Raw genomic sequence first — 16,261 nt, forward strand, 5'->3', positions numbered from 1 at the left:
ATAGATCCCACAGTGCATTGTTTATTTTTTGTCCAATGTCTTCATCACTTCAGCGCAGGGTTTCCTTGAACGATACCTACCACTGCACCCTGCGAGATGGAGAAGAGGACTGGTGCTCATGGCATTATCCTATTAGTTTTTCACAGGACATGCCAATCTACTGTATTGGCCAGTCCCGACAAGGATCAAACACCAACATGTAAAACAAGCACATAACAAATCTTTTACATGGCTTATATAGCACATTATAACTCAACAAAGAAAGTTCTATAACTCTACCCAGGGTACACCCTGTTACAGCTGTAGCACTGCTGTCATCATAGTTATCATTTACAGACATACGAAATAATGAATAGTATTTCTGAAATTCTTTTATTACACATATATACAGTAAACATTACAGTACTTGTCATTTATTCCCCTACTATGTTTGCAGTTGGTATAGACAAATCATGAAAAATTTGAAATGATTTGCTGATTTTTTTAATGTTTCCAAGGTCAGGAGACAAACGGCAACCATAAAGGTGAAGTATCTTCAGCCTGAAAAACATGAAAAATAATTTCAACAAAAAAGATGCAAAAATAATTTCAATCAAACTGACTTTTTGGAAAGTTTATGGTGCATCAGACAGTGTACTTATAACTACAGTATAAATTAATGGGATAGGACTAGAAGGAACCTCAAGTCACAAATCAGAGAGAAGACCCTTTTTAGACTACGGTACATTGTCACTGCAAGGTAATCGTGAACAGGCATCCTAGGAACACTTGTTCACAATAATCCTGCAGTCTAAACTGGCTGCTGATCACACAACGAAAGAGCAAAATCTTCGTTCGTTGGGTGCTACAGTATGATGTTTTGAACTGCATAAAAGATTATCACTCTTGGCAGCACGTTGCGCTCTATAAAGAAGGCTTGCGCTGCAGAGAACAATAACAGTCTATGTGTGATCTAATACTGATAGTTCAGTGCTCATTGTTAAGCACGGTCTGCCCGTGTAAACAGGCTATTAGATGACCGCCGATCGGCAAATATTTGATAGCTGTTGGCTGAATGGTTGTTTGACCAGCAGCTATCTGTCCCAACCCCCTATACACATGCACACTTGGTTCGGTCGAGTGTGCATGTGTTCTCAGTAGGAAGGAGAGTAATCAGTTGCCAGACACCTCTGGCAGCAGATTTTTTCCCCCATAAACTAAAAATTGGGCAGTTGAAATCCTTATCTCCAATGACATTTAGAAAAGAGTGTTGAATATTTATGGCTTACGTATTATTTTAGGGTCAAACTGGAAATCTTCATCATGTGAGGAATTAGCCAATAGTGAAGGTCTCCTTTAAGATGACTATACAGTATTTCTTTTATGGTAGATTTCTCCAAGTTTATGATATTACTGTACATAAGTAATGATGTATGCAATGATTATATCTGATTAGTCGCCTGCCATATGGAAGTCATTTGGTATCTTCTAATCTCTGTTAAATATTGACCTATCTCTGTCTCATGTAAAACTTCTCTATTGCTGTATGCGTCCAGTTTCTTACATTTGTTACAGGTTGTATACATGGTCACATATGTAGACACTGTCCATTTTTTAAAGGGAAAGAGTTGTTAATCTGCATAAACTTTAGGCACTTTGACAAAACCCATGCTATGTGGTTTCTCCACAATTGAGGTCTGTTTAAAAAAGATGCTAATTACATTTCTAGGAGATGTTTTTTAATGACTTGTTCTACTCAAAACTTCGACTTCAATTGTGGCAAAACCCCTACGAGCCAAATGTTCAGTGGTGCTGTAGTAACGGAGTTGCTTTCACATCTGTCCCCAACATAACATATTTAATAGAAACTGGTTGTTCCTTTCCCCTCTGAACTTAAGCTTTATGACAGTACCTTTTACAATTTTTGCAAAGCTTTTCAATGGCGTCTGCTGTAACTTCTTTGCAGAAACTGAGCTTTAAGCATTCCAAGTTGGCGTAGCTATAACTGGCAAGCAAGCAGACCCTGCAAGAAAATATTTCACCACATCAAATTGGCATACAATGTTTCAAACAGTTTACATGTTTTTCCAACTTTTTATCTTTTTAGTTTGGACCTTTGTACTGTATATAGACCTGGAAATATTTTACACTACCTAAATCCTATATCAATATCTGGTATTCTCATCATAACTTACTACAAAAATTAGCAACAACACATTAAAAAATTAGATTAAAAATTTTCTCAATAAAGGGAACCTGTCATGGTGTACATGCAGGCGAATTTGTGGACATCATGGTATAGAGAAGGAGAAGCTGAGCAGAATGATGTGGGGAGTTGAGTTAGTGTACAATTGGGGGATAAAGGTTGAACTTGATGAACCTAGGTCTTTATTCAACCTACATTATTATGTTACTATGATGTATAGCTTTGTTGGAAAAGATTCAGTATAACTTGCATTTTAGTGATTGACAGTTTTCTCTGTGTGTACAGTCATACAGGAAAGACTGTCAATCACTAGTAGGGTCACCCACTGGACTTACATACAGTGGGGAAAATAAGTATTTGATACTCTACCGATTTTGCAAGTTTTCCCACCTACAAAGAATGGAGAAGTCTGTAATTTTTATCGTAGGTACACTTCAACTGTGAGAGACAGAATCTAAAAATAAAAAACAGAAAATCATATTGTATGATTTTTACATAATTAATTTGCATTTTATTGCATGAAATAAGTATTTGATCACCTACCAACCAGAAAGAATTCTGTCTCTCACAGACCTGTTAGTTTTTTTTAAGAAGCCCTCCTACTTTGCACTCATTACCTGTATTAATTACACCTGTTTGAACTCGTTACTTGTATAAAAGACACCTGTCCACACACTCAATTAATCACACTCCAACCTCTCCACCATGGCCAAGACCAAAGAGCTGTCTAAGGACACCAGGGACAAAATTGTAGACCTGCACAAGGATGGGATGGGCTACAGGACAATAGGCAAGCAGCTTGGTGAGAAGGCAATAACTTATTCGAGAATGAAAGAAGCACAAGATGACTGTCAATCTTCCTCGGTCTGGGGCTCCATGCAAGTCTCGTCTCGTGGGGTAAGGATAATTCAGAGAAAGGTCAGGAATCAGTGCAGAACTACACAGGAGTACCTGGTCAATGACCTGAAGAAAGCTGGGACCATAGTCTCAAGCATTACTACACCATCATGGATTAAAATCCTGCAGTGCACTCAAGGTCCCCCTACTCACGCCAGCACATGTCCAGGCCAATTTGAAGTTTGCCAATGACCATCTGGATGATCCAGGGGAGGCATGGGAGAAGGTCATGTGGTCAGATGAGACCAAACTTTTTGGTATCAACTCCATGTGCTGTGTACAGAGGAAGAAGAAGGACGAGTACAACCCCAAGAACACCGTCCCAACTGATCAAGCTCCTTCCCTGAGTAAGATCATTGAACATGGGTCGTGGCTGGGTCTTCCAGCATAACAGTGTCCTGAACCACACAGCCAGGGAAACTAAGGAGTGGCTCCGTAAGATGCATTTCATGGTCCTGGAGTGGCCTAGCCAGTCTCCAGACCTGAATCCAATAGAAAATTTTTGAAGGGAGCTGAAACTTAATATTACCCAGCGACAGCCCTGAGACCTGAAAGATCTGGAGAAGATTTGTATAAAGGAGTGGGTCAAAATTCCTGCTGCAGTGTCTGCAAACTTGGTCAAGAACTACAGGAAACGTCTGACCTCTGTAATTGCAAACAAAGGTTTCTGTACCAAATATCAAGTTCTCTTTTTCTATTGTATGAAATACTTATTTCATGCTATAAAATGCTACTTAATTATGTAAAAATCATACAATGTGATTTCTGGGAATTTTTTTAAGATTCTGTCTCTCACAGTTGAAGTGTACCTGCGATAAAAATCACAGACTTCTCCATTCTTTGTAGGTGGGAAAGCTTGCAAAATTGGCAGTGTATCAAATAATTATTTTCCCCACTGTACATACAAATGCAATTCCTGCTCTATGAGATCTGCAGATCAGAAACCATTTTCAGCATGACAGGTTGCCATTTAAATAGAAATGCAATGCTACCAACAATACAGAGTTGTCCACCTAGCAGATAAATATAAATAGCGAGTGCATAATTGGCCTACTGGCCATAACAACCACTAGTTGTACCATACAACTATATTAACCTAGTATTAAAAGGTAACCCCCATCTAAATGACTCATTCCATTGAATAGGTAATAACTAAGGATCATTAGAGAAACCACCACTCGGACCTTTATTTATCGCGACAATTAGGCTCTGAAATGCCCTAATGGAATGGAGCAGTAGCTGCGGATGATCGCTACCACTCTCTCTATTCATTGTTTAAGGCACTGTCAGACATAACCAAGTACAATCCAATATACAAGAGTAAACCGTGATGTACAGTACATATGTGACAACTGCTCCAATGATAGGATTGGCTGGGTAGGTGATAACATCTTCAAGTTGGAATATTCCTCTAAAAGGAACCTGACAGCTGCGTTATTGTAGCCATGTACGTTGTACTCTGAAAATCTGCTGCATTTCAAAGAAAACATACTGTAAAACCCACGGTGGCTCAGCAGCGCTGGAGTCCTGGGTTCAAATCCCACCAAGGACAACATCTGCAAGGGGTTTGTATGTTCTCCCTATGTTTGCATTGGTTTGCTCCGAATACTTCCACACTCCAAAGAAATATGGATCTATCTATATGAGTAAAATATATAAAAAGCCGGGAACCATGCAACTCAGATGACTAGTCCAAGAGTGTGGTCCTCAGTGGAATCTCCCCACTCAATTCCCCTTTGCTAACAGGTCTCTCCCCATGTATGTATATAGCGAGAAACCTGTCAGTCAAAGAAAGCAGGGCAAGGAGAAACTGCAGGGGACCTACCTCTTAGACTAGTCATCCATCCAGCAGCATTTCAGAGTAAGACATGACTGAAATTATGGAGCCGAACCCTGATTCACGCTGCTTTGACAGCCTTGATCAGCTGTCAGGTTCCCATTAAGTCTATCTGCAGCAGTAAAAAAGGCACAATTAGTTTGTTTAAATCAGATTTCTTATACCCCAGCAGCTCATGTCCAATATCTTTATCCAATACTATTATATATTCCATTATGTAAATGGTTTTGTATAGCTGTATATACGTATATATTATTGGCTTCAAGAGCTGCCCTGGTCAGGTCTAGAACCATAGTAACGACAGTGTGTGCACTGAGAAGACACAATGTAAAATGTAATGTGTATACATATATATAGCGCAGCATATACTGTAGAGGTGCACCCTTCGTATTATCTCTACAATGTAGGAGAGCCAAAAGACATCTGTTGCCATAGAAGCTCTTTGACTGCCCAGAAGCTCAGTATTCTGCGGTTCATGAAAGTAAATTGAAAAGATTCTGAACAGCACTTAGGTTCTCTTCTTATTTCTGTATTTTAATTAGTCCTCTCTAAAGATATAAAGAGAGCGTCCTCATTATGCTGTTCTGTTACCCCGGAATGTATTGACGTATATCTTCTGTGTAGAGAGGTAAGAAATGAGTATTCTTCCCGGGAATAATCGAGTCCAGGGCTAATTAGCAGCAAAACATATTTTGTCATTAAATTGAAGCATCAGAAAATAACTAATTGTTTAAACCAGGCTTTTGTTTTACATGTATTTAAAAAAATAGCAATGTTTTTTTCTTTACTTTTCTTTATTTAAAAAAAAAAAAAAAACATTTTTTAATCTTGCATTTTTTTTACAGCAGCCAATGAGTTTTTTGAACACTCATATTTGTTGTTATTTCAGGAAGAGCTTACAGCTCCAGATTATCAGAGTCAGAACTACTGTACAATGACAGGTAACTCCACTGAACCCAGCTGATAACACAGGATCCACCAATCACAATAGGTAATGGTCACACCTGACCCTGCTCCCCTCCCTCCACTAGAACCTTTGCACAAGCTCGTTAGAAGCTTCAATACAATAGATAGGGTCAGGATCCGACCATTGTGGCAATGTACATGTGTTGTTTCCTGAAATAACAGAAGTCTAAAGCCCTCCTGGCCAGTGTGAAAATTGCACTTTGCCAAAATGTAACAAAAAATACACAAAAACCTGATGTAAAGAATAGCTCATTTTTTGACCCTTTTCAAAAAAAAATGACAATGATAAAGTACAATGTTTCACCATAATTATGAATGTAAAATTTCACTGCCCCAAAAAAAAATGCAAAAAAGCTGTTAACTGTACAGCTGACTGTAGCATTACATGTGTATAGTATAAAATGAAAAAGAAACAAAAGACAAAGCGCTCCCAACGCGAGTGAAAGAGATAATCGATCTAATGAGTGCAGATAGATTGGTTTGACTTCCTTTATTGTAAGAAGTAATGAAATTTCATTTCCATCGGTTATTCATCTGATCCACATTGGTCTTATTGATCTCTAATTTTGACATTTTTTTAGAGGGATAGAGGACTGTTGTTTCTGTTATTTTTATTGGATAGTATTTCTGATTGGCTCATGTAATCCTCTGTTAAAGTGTAATTTCTCCTAATACGACAAAAATGACAGAGATGGATATTTATTTTCCACTTAGGGAAAAAATCCAGCTGTCCATTAACATCTACAGATTTGAAGTGTGTTTTGGTCATAAATACCTTATTTTGATGCAATAACTCTAAATCCAAAACAAACTATTTTATCCACAGAGATATTTGCAGTAAAAAATATTCACCATTCATTTTTGTTCAGTATCTCAACAAAGTGGGAGACCTCTGAAGGGGTGCCTTGCCAAATTATAAAAAAAGCCATTGAAGCAGTGTGGAGATACTTCTAGGTGTCAGAGGTCTGTTTTAGTGTCGATGGGTCCCGCACAACTTTCAAAGAGAGTATAAGGTTATACACCCCTGTTGGGTGATCTATATGTAAGGAAAGTACCTGTTTTGGGCATTCTCTTTTCTCCCCTCCTTCCCTCCCACCCTCCTAGTTCTTGGTTTGTTTTTTGACTTGATGTAACTATGCTTGGAATGTACATTCTGCTATTTACCATCTTATAACAATCTTGTCATGTATATTTCAAGCCACATTCGCATTTATTATTGTATGAAAACTTTATTTTCAATAAAAACAAGGATTAAAAAAAAAAAGCCATTGATATAATGACAATGATATACGATATGATTATGATATCCTCGGCTGCAATAGGCGATTGGGATTCGCATCTTCCCATAAAAAGATTTGTATAACTAGGGCTGACCTGAGTCTCCACCGCTGTACTATGTTGCTGCAAATACAGTTTTTCTTGAAAGGAGAATTAATTGTGCTTGATTATGAATTCTAAACCATTTAACAATAATTGTCTTTGTTTGTATTTGACATTACCATCAGATGTCATGTAATAGTCTACGGCTTCCAAACCCAATTCAAGATTGACATTGGAATAATTGGTCGATAGATACAGCTAGTGTAATAACTAAAAAATTATCTTCCAATATGACCTTTCCAGTTTCTATAATTAGCTGGGTCGAATCCCTCAGATATGATGTCAATTTAATTACTATTTACAATAGGAAAAAGTCAACATAATGTAAAAAGGAACTGGTCAGGGATCCAATTCCCGATATAATGGGACGACCAGGTGGGTGTTTTTTTTTTGTCTTTATGGACTTTGGGAAGATGATAGAATAGTACTTTATTTGGAGAGGGATTTGTTAAAAATGTTTTTCCTTTTTATTGATTGTTTGACATTTGTATGCATCATTAATCAATTTTTGATATTCAAGTTCATACTTAAAAGTAGGGTCATTGTGAGGTTCAGTATAATACTTGATATCATATGAGATTTTGTAAGCTTCCTCTAGGCAGATATATAGATAGATGGATAGATAGATAGATAGATAGATAGATAGATAGATAGATAGATAGATATGAGTAAGATATATAATCATTGCTTGGTGTTTGTAGCTTACTGTACATGTAATTTATTAATAAATGATTAAATATCAGAAAAAAATGATGTGGGATTATCCTAAATTTTATTAACCAGCAGAGGGAAAGCAGACAGCTGGGGCTGATGTTTATAGCCTGGGAAGAGGATAATACCCATGGAGCTTCCCAGGCTATTAATATCAGCTCACAGCTGTATACTTTTTGGGGGACCCCAAAAAAATTGACGTGGGGCCCCCTATAATTAATAACCAGCAAAGGCTAGGCAAACAGCTGCAGGCTAATATTAATTGCCTAGGAAGGGTCCATGGATATTGGCCATCTCCAAGGCTAAAAACATCATCTCTCAGCCGCTCCAGAAATTCTGGTGCTTAGACTACGCTCTTCCCACTTACCCTGTTGCGGTGACAAGTGTGGTAATAGGGTTGGGGTTCATATCAGCCTTGTATTGGCAGCTGACATGAAGCCCAGGTTAGTAATGGAGGGCGTCTATAAGACGACCCCATTACTAACCCCATAGTAAAATTTGTGAAATAAAGACACAGCCAGAAAAAAATCCTTAATTTGAATTAAAAAAACACTGTGAAGACCCGGGTTCTTCCGTGGGCATAATACTACTCAGACAACACAGGGTGAGGGTAAAACAGTGTGGCAATATTTTATTGAACCACTAAACAGACAATAAACAGATAGAACCCTGGCTTCTGCGAGAGTTTCTATGGGGCCAGATGACCGGCTGTTCAGAATCTAGCTTCTCCAAATGTCTTCATGGGTTCCAGGCGACTGGAGGGTCCCACCTGGAAACCCCAAACAACATATCCATGGGACCAGGTGACCTCATTTTCCCAACCTGGTTTTCCCAAATGTATCCATGGGTTCTCTGATGGTCAATGGAGCAGATCTGAATCCTTCCAGTCAGGGCCGTGTACCCTTAGGCTGGAATGCTGTAGAATCCAAACCTGTATCTCTGGATGGAGCCATGGTAACAACCTGCTGTCCTGAAGAGTCTGTCTGATCTTTGATTCTCTGGTTCTATGATCCTCTTTGCAGCAGGATAGAAAACCCTTTTTATATTTACATACATAGCTAAGGTCATTAGTCACAGGTTGGGGGAAAGGTGCAGGGCTCAGGTCTCATTGTTTGAGCATTTAAACAATTTACATAGTTGGCCTTCCTCTGGTCTTGTAAATCAACAACTAGCTGGCTTAGTACAATATGCAATTAGCATAGTAACAAACATCATTGTTCCCCTGAGTCACTGTCCTTCTTGATCAGCCAAATAAACACATATATTCAAAAGTCAACACAAACACAATAGCGTATTTTTCTTTGCCTAACAAATCAAGGCCTCTGGATAATTAAAATTAGAAGCTGTGTCGTCACAGACACACTTTTACGTTTTTATTTAAAAATAACAAATACAGTTATCCTCACCTAACACCTATTCCATTGAAGCCATCGTCTCATGTAAAAAAAAAAATAAATAAACAAGAAAAATACTCACCTAATGCCCAATACATTTGAAGCCATTGTCACCTGTAAAAAAAAACAAAAATAAAAAACAATCATATCCCTCACCTGTCCGACATGATGAAATAATCCATTCTATCCCACGAAGATCAGGGTCAGTTGTAGAGCAGTCACATCAGCAGTCACTGATATGACTGTTCTACAGGACATCTGGCTATACACTGACAAGTGTGTAATCACTTCTGTGTCAGTGTACAGTGCTGAGGTGTCATGAGAGAGATTACAGGAGTTCAATCCAATGATGAGCTGCGGTGAACTTATTTACGGCACCACCGCTGCATGAGAATTTACTCCTTCCATCAGTGGCGCCTGAGCTCGCTGTTTACAGTGACAGCAGGCATCAGCTGATGGGGGTAGTAGTCTCAGCAGCCGACACCTGTGACCTGCTTTTCACCACAGGTAACAGTCACAGCTGCGGGATCATACTGATATCACCCAAACATGAACCCCTCTTCCCTTATCTGCCTATCAGATTACAATGTTATCATTAATTTTTAAGGTCTCAAGTGCTTTTTTTTCTTTAGGGGATACATTGATGACCCAAAATTGTTTAAATTTAATAGAACCAAATTCTTTACTGACAAGGTAATACAAAGTTTTCAGATAATGGCTCTGATGATGTGTTGGCTTAAAATTAGAAGCTGGTCTGACATCTTGATGTAAATAATTATCAGCCAATATGGTAGCATCATGGTAAAGTTGACTTTCAAACAAAAGTATTGAGATCAAAAGAAAGGTGGAAATTATTTGTACATTGGGATGGACAGAAGTTCAAACCTTTACTTAAAAGACCAATTTCAGCCTCATTTAACATATAATTGGAAAGATCCAAGAATTTTATAGTTTTTGGGCTTTTTCTTATCGGACTTTTGTAATTTTGTCTTATGTTAATTTCCTCCTCAATGGCCTCTAGTCTTTTCTTTTTATATAGATGATAGATGGAGATATTGGAGCAAAGCAGTGCTTGATTGTGTATTGGTTGGTGAATTTTTGGTGTGAGAGTAAGTTGAGGATTGTGAGTGGGTCCTATATCATAAAAAGAGATGACATGCAGAGATGAAGTGCTAGTTGGGGATAAGGCTGGATGTCATCTGTGAGACGGAGGAAAGTGGATGACAGTGGTGTGACAAAAGAATTGGTCAAAATAATCATGAACAGTAAGTTCACTGAGCTTTAATGGATGATCAGTGGGATCCAGAGCTTCTTGTATGATGCTGAGTGTAGAAGAATTCAGGTCAGGAGGGAAGCTAAACGCAGCTAACCGTGTGGAGTATTATTGGGCAGAAAGATAAGGACTGGAAGGAATCCTGTCATAGAGATCATCTCCCTCATCAAACCCTCCCCCCTCCATCTCCATGCAGGATAAAGAATGCTGTGTACTAGTGAATCCTTGTGAAGGAAAAGCCTGCTGTTTATGCATAGAAGTGTGCTGCCAAGAGATAATAATAATAATTTTTTTTTTTTTTTATAGCGCCAACATATTCCGCAGCACTTTACACATTTTAGGGGGGACTTATACAAACAATACAGAATAAACATATCTCATATCAAAAGGAGTGAGGGCCCTGCTTGCAAGCTTACAGTCTATGAGGAAATGGGGGAGACACAAAAGGTAGAATGTACATATATTGTATAATGCAGCCTTGATATACTAGATCTAATTTGTGCTGAATTATGCTACTGAAGAGACTGATGTTACTGTGCCTGCTTTATGAGCCGGAATGTACTGTAATGAAGATTGTTGCTGTAATATCCCTGAATTGCACTGGTCGTGCTTCAGATTAAATTCCACTGTTAAAAAGACTCTTGTCAGATGTGTCTGGTCAGCAACTGAATCTATCGTGTGCCTGAGAGAAGCTGCAGCCTATGGTTATAATAATAATAATAATAATAGTTTATTTTTATAGCGCCAACATATTCCGCAGCACTTTACAATTTTAAGGGGGACATATACAGACAATACAGAATAAGCATCTCATATCGAACGGAGTGAGGGCCCTGCTCGCGAGCTTACAGTCTATGAGGAAGTGGGGGAGACACAAAAGGTAAAAAGTACATATATTGTATAATGCAGCCTTGATATACTGAATAGGATAAATAATAATACATGGACTGGTCGCCAGCCAGTATGTGTGCAGTCCTGACAGAGGCTTTTATGTGCATGGTTGGTTTGAACCCGAAGTTGAAGAAGATTTTAATATGGGGGAAAGCTGGGATGGACAGAGTGTGTTTAGGTGATACGCCAGTCTAAAGAAATGTGTTTTTAGGGTTCGCTTGAAACTGTGGGTATTGGGAATTAATCGAACTGTCCTGGGTAGTGCATTCCAGAGAATTGGCGCAGCACGCGAGAAATCTTGGAGACGGGAGTGGGAAGTTCGGATTATGGAGGATTTTAGTTTCAAGTCATTTGCAGAACGGAGGGCACGTGTAGGGTGGTAGACTGAGACAAGGGAGGAGATGTAGGGGGGTACTGAAGCATGGAGCGCTTTGTGGGTAAGCGTGATAAGTTTAAAACGAACTCTATATTGGATGGGCAACCAATGCAATGACTGGCACAGGGAAGAAGCATCTGAGTAGCGGTTGGCGAGGAATATGATCCTGGCTGCTGCGTTCAGGACGGATTGGAGAGGGGAGAGTTTAGTAAGAGGGAGACCGATTAGTAGAGCGTTGCAATAGTCAAGACGAGAATGAATAAGAGCGACAGTAAGAGTTTTTGCCGAGTCAAAGGTGAGAAAAGTCCTGATTCTTGAGATGTTTTTGAGGTGTAGATGACATGAACGAGCGAGTGATTTGATGTGAGGAGTGAAAGAAAGATCTGAATCAAAAATGACCCCAAGACAGCGGGCTTGTAGCTGGGGAGTAATGGTTGAGCCACAAACGGAGATGGCAATATCGGGCACAGGTAGATTAATGGAGGGAGGAAAGACGAGGAGTTCAGTTTTTGACAGATTCAGTTTTAGGTAGAGGGAGGACATAATGTTAGACACAGCAGAAAGACAATCACTGGTCTTTTGTAGTAATGCAGGGGTGATGTCCGGAGCAGAGGTGTATAATTGGGTGTCATCAGCATAGAGATGGTACTGAAAACCGAATCTACTGATTGTTTGTCCAATAGGTGCGGTGTATAAGGAGAAAAGAAGGGGGCCTAGGACTGATCCTTGAGGAACCCCGACAGTAAGAGGAAGTAGGGAGGAGGAGGAGCCGGCAAAAGACACAGAGAAGGAGCGGTCAGAGAGATAAGAGGAGAACCAGGAGAGAACCGTGTCCTTGAGGCCAATAGTGCGGAGCATAGTGAGGAGGAGCTGATGATCCACAGTGTCGAATGCTGCAGAGAGATCCAGGAGAATCAGCAGGGAGTAGTGACCATTAGATTTAGCTGTTAGTAGATCATTAGAGACTTTAGTGAGGGCAGTTTCAGTAGAATGTAAAGAGCGGAAACCAGATTGTAAAGGGTCAAGAAGAGAGTTGTCTGAGAGATAGCGGATTAGACGGGAGTGGACCAGGCGTTCCAGGAGTTTAGAGATAAAGGGAAGATTGGAAACAGGTCTGTAGTTGGCCATGCAGTTCTGGTCGAGGGATGGTTTTTTAAGTAATGGTTGTATGCTGGCGTGTTTAAAAGAAGAGGGAAAGATACCAGATGAGAGGGAAAGGTTGAAAATTTTAGTTAGGTGAGAGGTGACAGCTGGAGCAAGGGACTGAAGGAGATGTGAGGGAATAGGGTCGCTGGTGCAGGTGGTAGGGCGAGAAGATGCAAGGAGCCTGATCACTTCATCTTCCGTGACTGGTTCGAAGTCAGAAAATGAGCAAGATACAATGTGGCGGGGGGGAGCATGCATAACATTTGGGGATTGGGAGAAAATTTCCTGTCGGATATGGTCAATTTTTTCTTTGAAATAGTTAGCCAGATCGTCAGCGCTGAGGTCGGTGGTCGGGGCCTGTGCTGTTTGATTGAGGAGAGAATGAAACGTGTCAAAGAGTCGTTTAGGATTATTGGAAAGTGAGATGATGAGGTTGTTAAAGTAGGTTTGTTTGGAGAGGTGAAGGGCAGAGTTATATGTTTTCAGCATAAATTTATAGTGGAGGAAATCTTCGGGCAGATTTGATTTTCTCCACAGCCGTTCAGCGCACCTGGAGCACCGCTGGAGAAGACGTGTTTGAGGCGTGTGCCAGGGTTGTCGCCGTCTATGCCGAATTGTTCTTTGTGTAGGAGGTGCGGCTTCATCCAGGGCGCTGAGCATTATTTTGTTATAATGCTTCAATGCAGAGTCGGGACATGAGAGGGAGGAGATTGGGGCCAATGATGATTGCAACCTTTTTATAAATTTCTGGGTGTTAATGGCGCGTAAATTTCTATAAGTGTGGACGGTGGGAGTGTCTTGAGTAGAGTCACAGTTCTTGACAGAGAATGAAAGAAGATTATGGTCAGAGAGTGGAAGGGGAGAGTTAGTAAAGTCATGTACTGAGCAAAGCCGGGAGAATATCAGGTCCAATGTGTTCCCGTCCTCATGTGTAGGAGAATTAGCAAGCTGTGAAAGGCCGAAGGAGGAGGTTAATGATAAAAGATGCGTGGCAGATGGGGAAAGAGGATCGCCAATTGGGATGTTAAAGTCTCCCATGATTATCGTGGGGATGTCGCAGGATAGAATATTTGTAAGCCAGGCAGCAAAGTGATCCAGGAATTGACGGGGGGGACCTGGGGGGCGATAGACAACCGCCACTCGCAGGGAGAAGGGCCGGTAGAGTCTGACTGTGTGGGCCTCAAAGGACGGGAAGATAAGGGAGGGTACAGGGGGGATAACCTGAAAAGTACATTTTGTTGAAAGAAGCAGACCAACACCTCCACCTGATCTGTTGTCAGGTCGCGGGGTATGAGAGAAATGTAGGCCACCATAGGAGAGAGCTGCAGCGGCGGTGGTGTCCGACTGCTGGATCCAGGTTTCAGTGAGAGCCAGTAGGTTGAGGGAATTAGAGAGGAAAAAGTCATGGATGTAAGAGAGTTTATTACAAGCTGAGCGTGCATTCCAAAGGGCACAGTTGAATGAGACAGAAGATATGCAGGGAATATTAATGAGATTAGCAGGGTTTCTGAATGTAACAGGGAAAGAGTTAGTGTTAATATTACTGGAGGGTCCTGGGTTGGGAGAAATATCACCTGCGACTAATAGAAGGAAGATACAGAGAGTGAGCAGATGATTGAGTGATTTGTGAGAGCGTTTCCTGCGTTGTATGGTGGGAATGAATGGATCTGCGTGGTATAACATTGTGAAGAGAGCATGACAACTGTACATAGGAGAAGAGAGGAGTGAGGGATTAATATGGATGAAGTGTGTCGCATTTGTGGGAGAACGGTGAATGTGGATGATTGTAGCAACCAGAAAATAAATGGCACAGATACAAATGGTGAATACTGTTTGCCAAAAAGATGACCTGTAAGCAAGTTTGTTGGTTTGTCTTGCATGTCTTACCTGTCTCCTGCCCTGTCCAACTGCCATTTTCTAACTGCCAGGGCACTTTGCTAAATTATGGCACTTCGATAAAGTATGCATAAATGCTATATGCATAAATGCCCCCGCATAAATGCTGCCCCTTAACTAAGTCTCAATATATAGGGACGTATCTGCTTAGATCTGCACAGATTTAACTCATTAACAATCAATCACTAGCTTAAAAGACAACAGGAGACCATAAAGTGCAGGGAAAAAAATCTGAGTTACAGATCCCCAAGGATTCCAACGAATTCATGTAACCCGTCTCGCCCTAACTGAACCTAGCGGCATGAGTGTAACATTGATGGTCTGTATGGGGAGTCCTGAGTGGGAATTAGCATGTAGAGAGAGAAGAGGAAAAGTGTTTGGAAAAACACAGCAGCACAGCACCTCAACTTAACTTTGCTACACCAGTTAAAGGGGACCAACCCTAAAGAAAACTCACTAGGAGCAATGGATGTGGAAATACAAATGGACAGAATTAGTGAGCTGTTTCTTCAGTTAACCTGTGAAGAATTGAGAACAGTAGCAGAACATATAAAGATGTCAGAAGAACAGATTTCTAAAGCACACAACCGCAGGCAACTGTTAGCTGCCATTAATGCAAACATGGATGAGCTGGAGGAGAAAGAAGCTGAAGACGTCATGGGGACGTTTCTCCAGAAGCTAACACAGTTTCTAACCAGGTTGAAGTTGGAGGATGGAGGTGCGGCACCAATTACCAAAAGCGGGAATCTCCATCTGCAGACTGAACTACAGGAATTGAAAGAACAAGTCAAAGCCCTAACAACAGCCCTGCAGGAATCAACCAAAACCTCTGAACGGGTGACAGACTCAGACAGAACATTTAACCTGCTTGGGTTAAATAAATCAGGAAGACAATCCTCTCTAACACCACAAATCACCATAAGGAAAGAATTCAAGATCCTGGGACAGATTGGAGCATGTGAACAGAAAGAGAAACTGTCTTATATGAACTTGTTGCATCAGATCGATGCAGTCTTAAAGAAAGGCTACCAGCCAGATGAGATCATTGAGGGGGTGGTGAAAGCGAGCAGCCCAGGATTGAACCTCCGTAGTATGCTAGAAATGAAGAGTCAATTGACCTTGGAACAGATGAAGATGATTTTAAAAGGGCACTATAAAGAAGAGAGTACTTAGAATTATTCCACCGACTCATTAACCTCTCACAGAAAAATAATGAATCACCCCAAAGTTTCTTGTTCAGAGCAATTGAACTGAAGGATAGACTGTTGTTTGCATCCAGAGATGTTGTAGCGGAGGAGAGGTTTGATGC

General features: G+C 40.5%; 1 protein-coding gene across 1 annotated transcript in view; it reads right to left on the reverse strand.

Annotated features, from left to right (window-relative positions):
• Nucleotides 1-407: 407 nt before the first annotated feature.
• The window catches only part of LOC141253217 (uncharacterized), a 243,018-nt gene continuing 227,164 nt past the window's right edge, over nt 408-16,261 (reverse strand). Inside the window, exons 14-15 of the mRNA XM_073670911.1 lie at nt 1,892-2,002; nt 408-540 (exon numbers count right to left, since the gene is read on the reverse strand). Of these exons, the coding sequence (XP_073527012.1) occupies nt 414-540; nt 1,892-2,002 (238 nt within the window). The 3' untranslated portion in view covers nt 408-413. The remainder of the gene's footprint in view (nt 541-1,891; nt 2,003-16,261) is intronic.

The sequence above is a fragment of the Phyllobates terribilis genome, unplaced genomic scaffold (assembly GCF_046119375.1).
Source record: "Phyllobates terribilis strain yellow unplaced genomic scaffold, ASM4611937v1 Scaffold_1__5_contigs__length_1240528914, whole genome shotgun sequence".
Classification (NCBI taxonomy): domain Eukaryota; kingdom Metazoa; phylum Chordata; class Amphibia; order Anura; family Dendrobatidae; genus Phyllobates; species Phyllobates terribilis.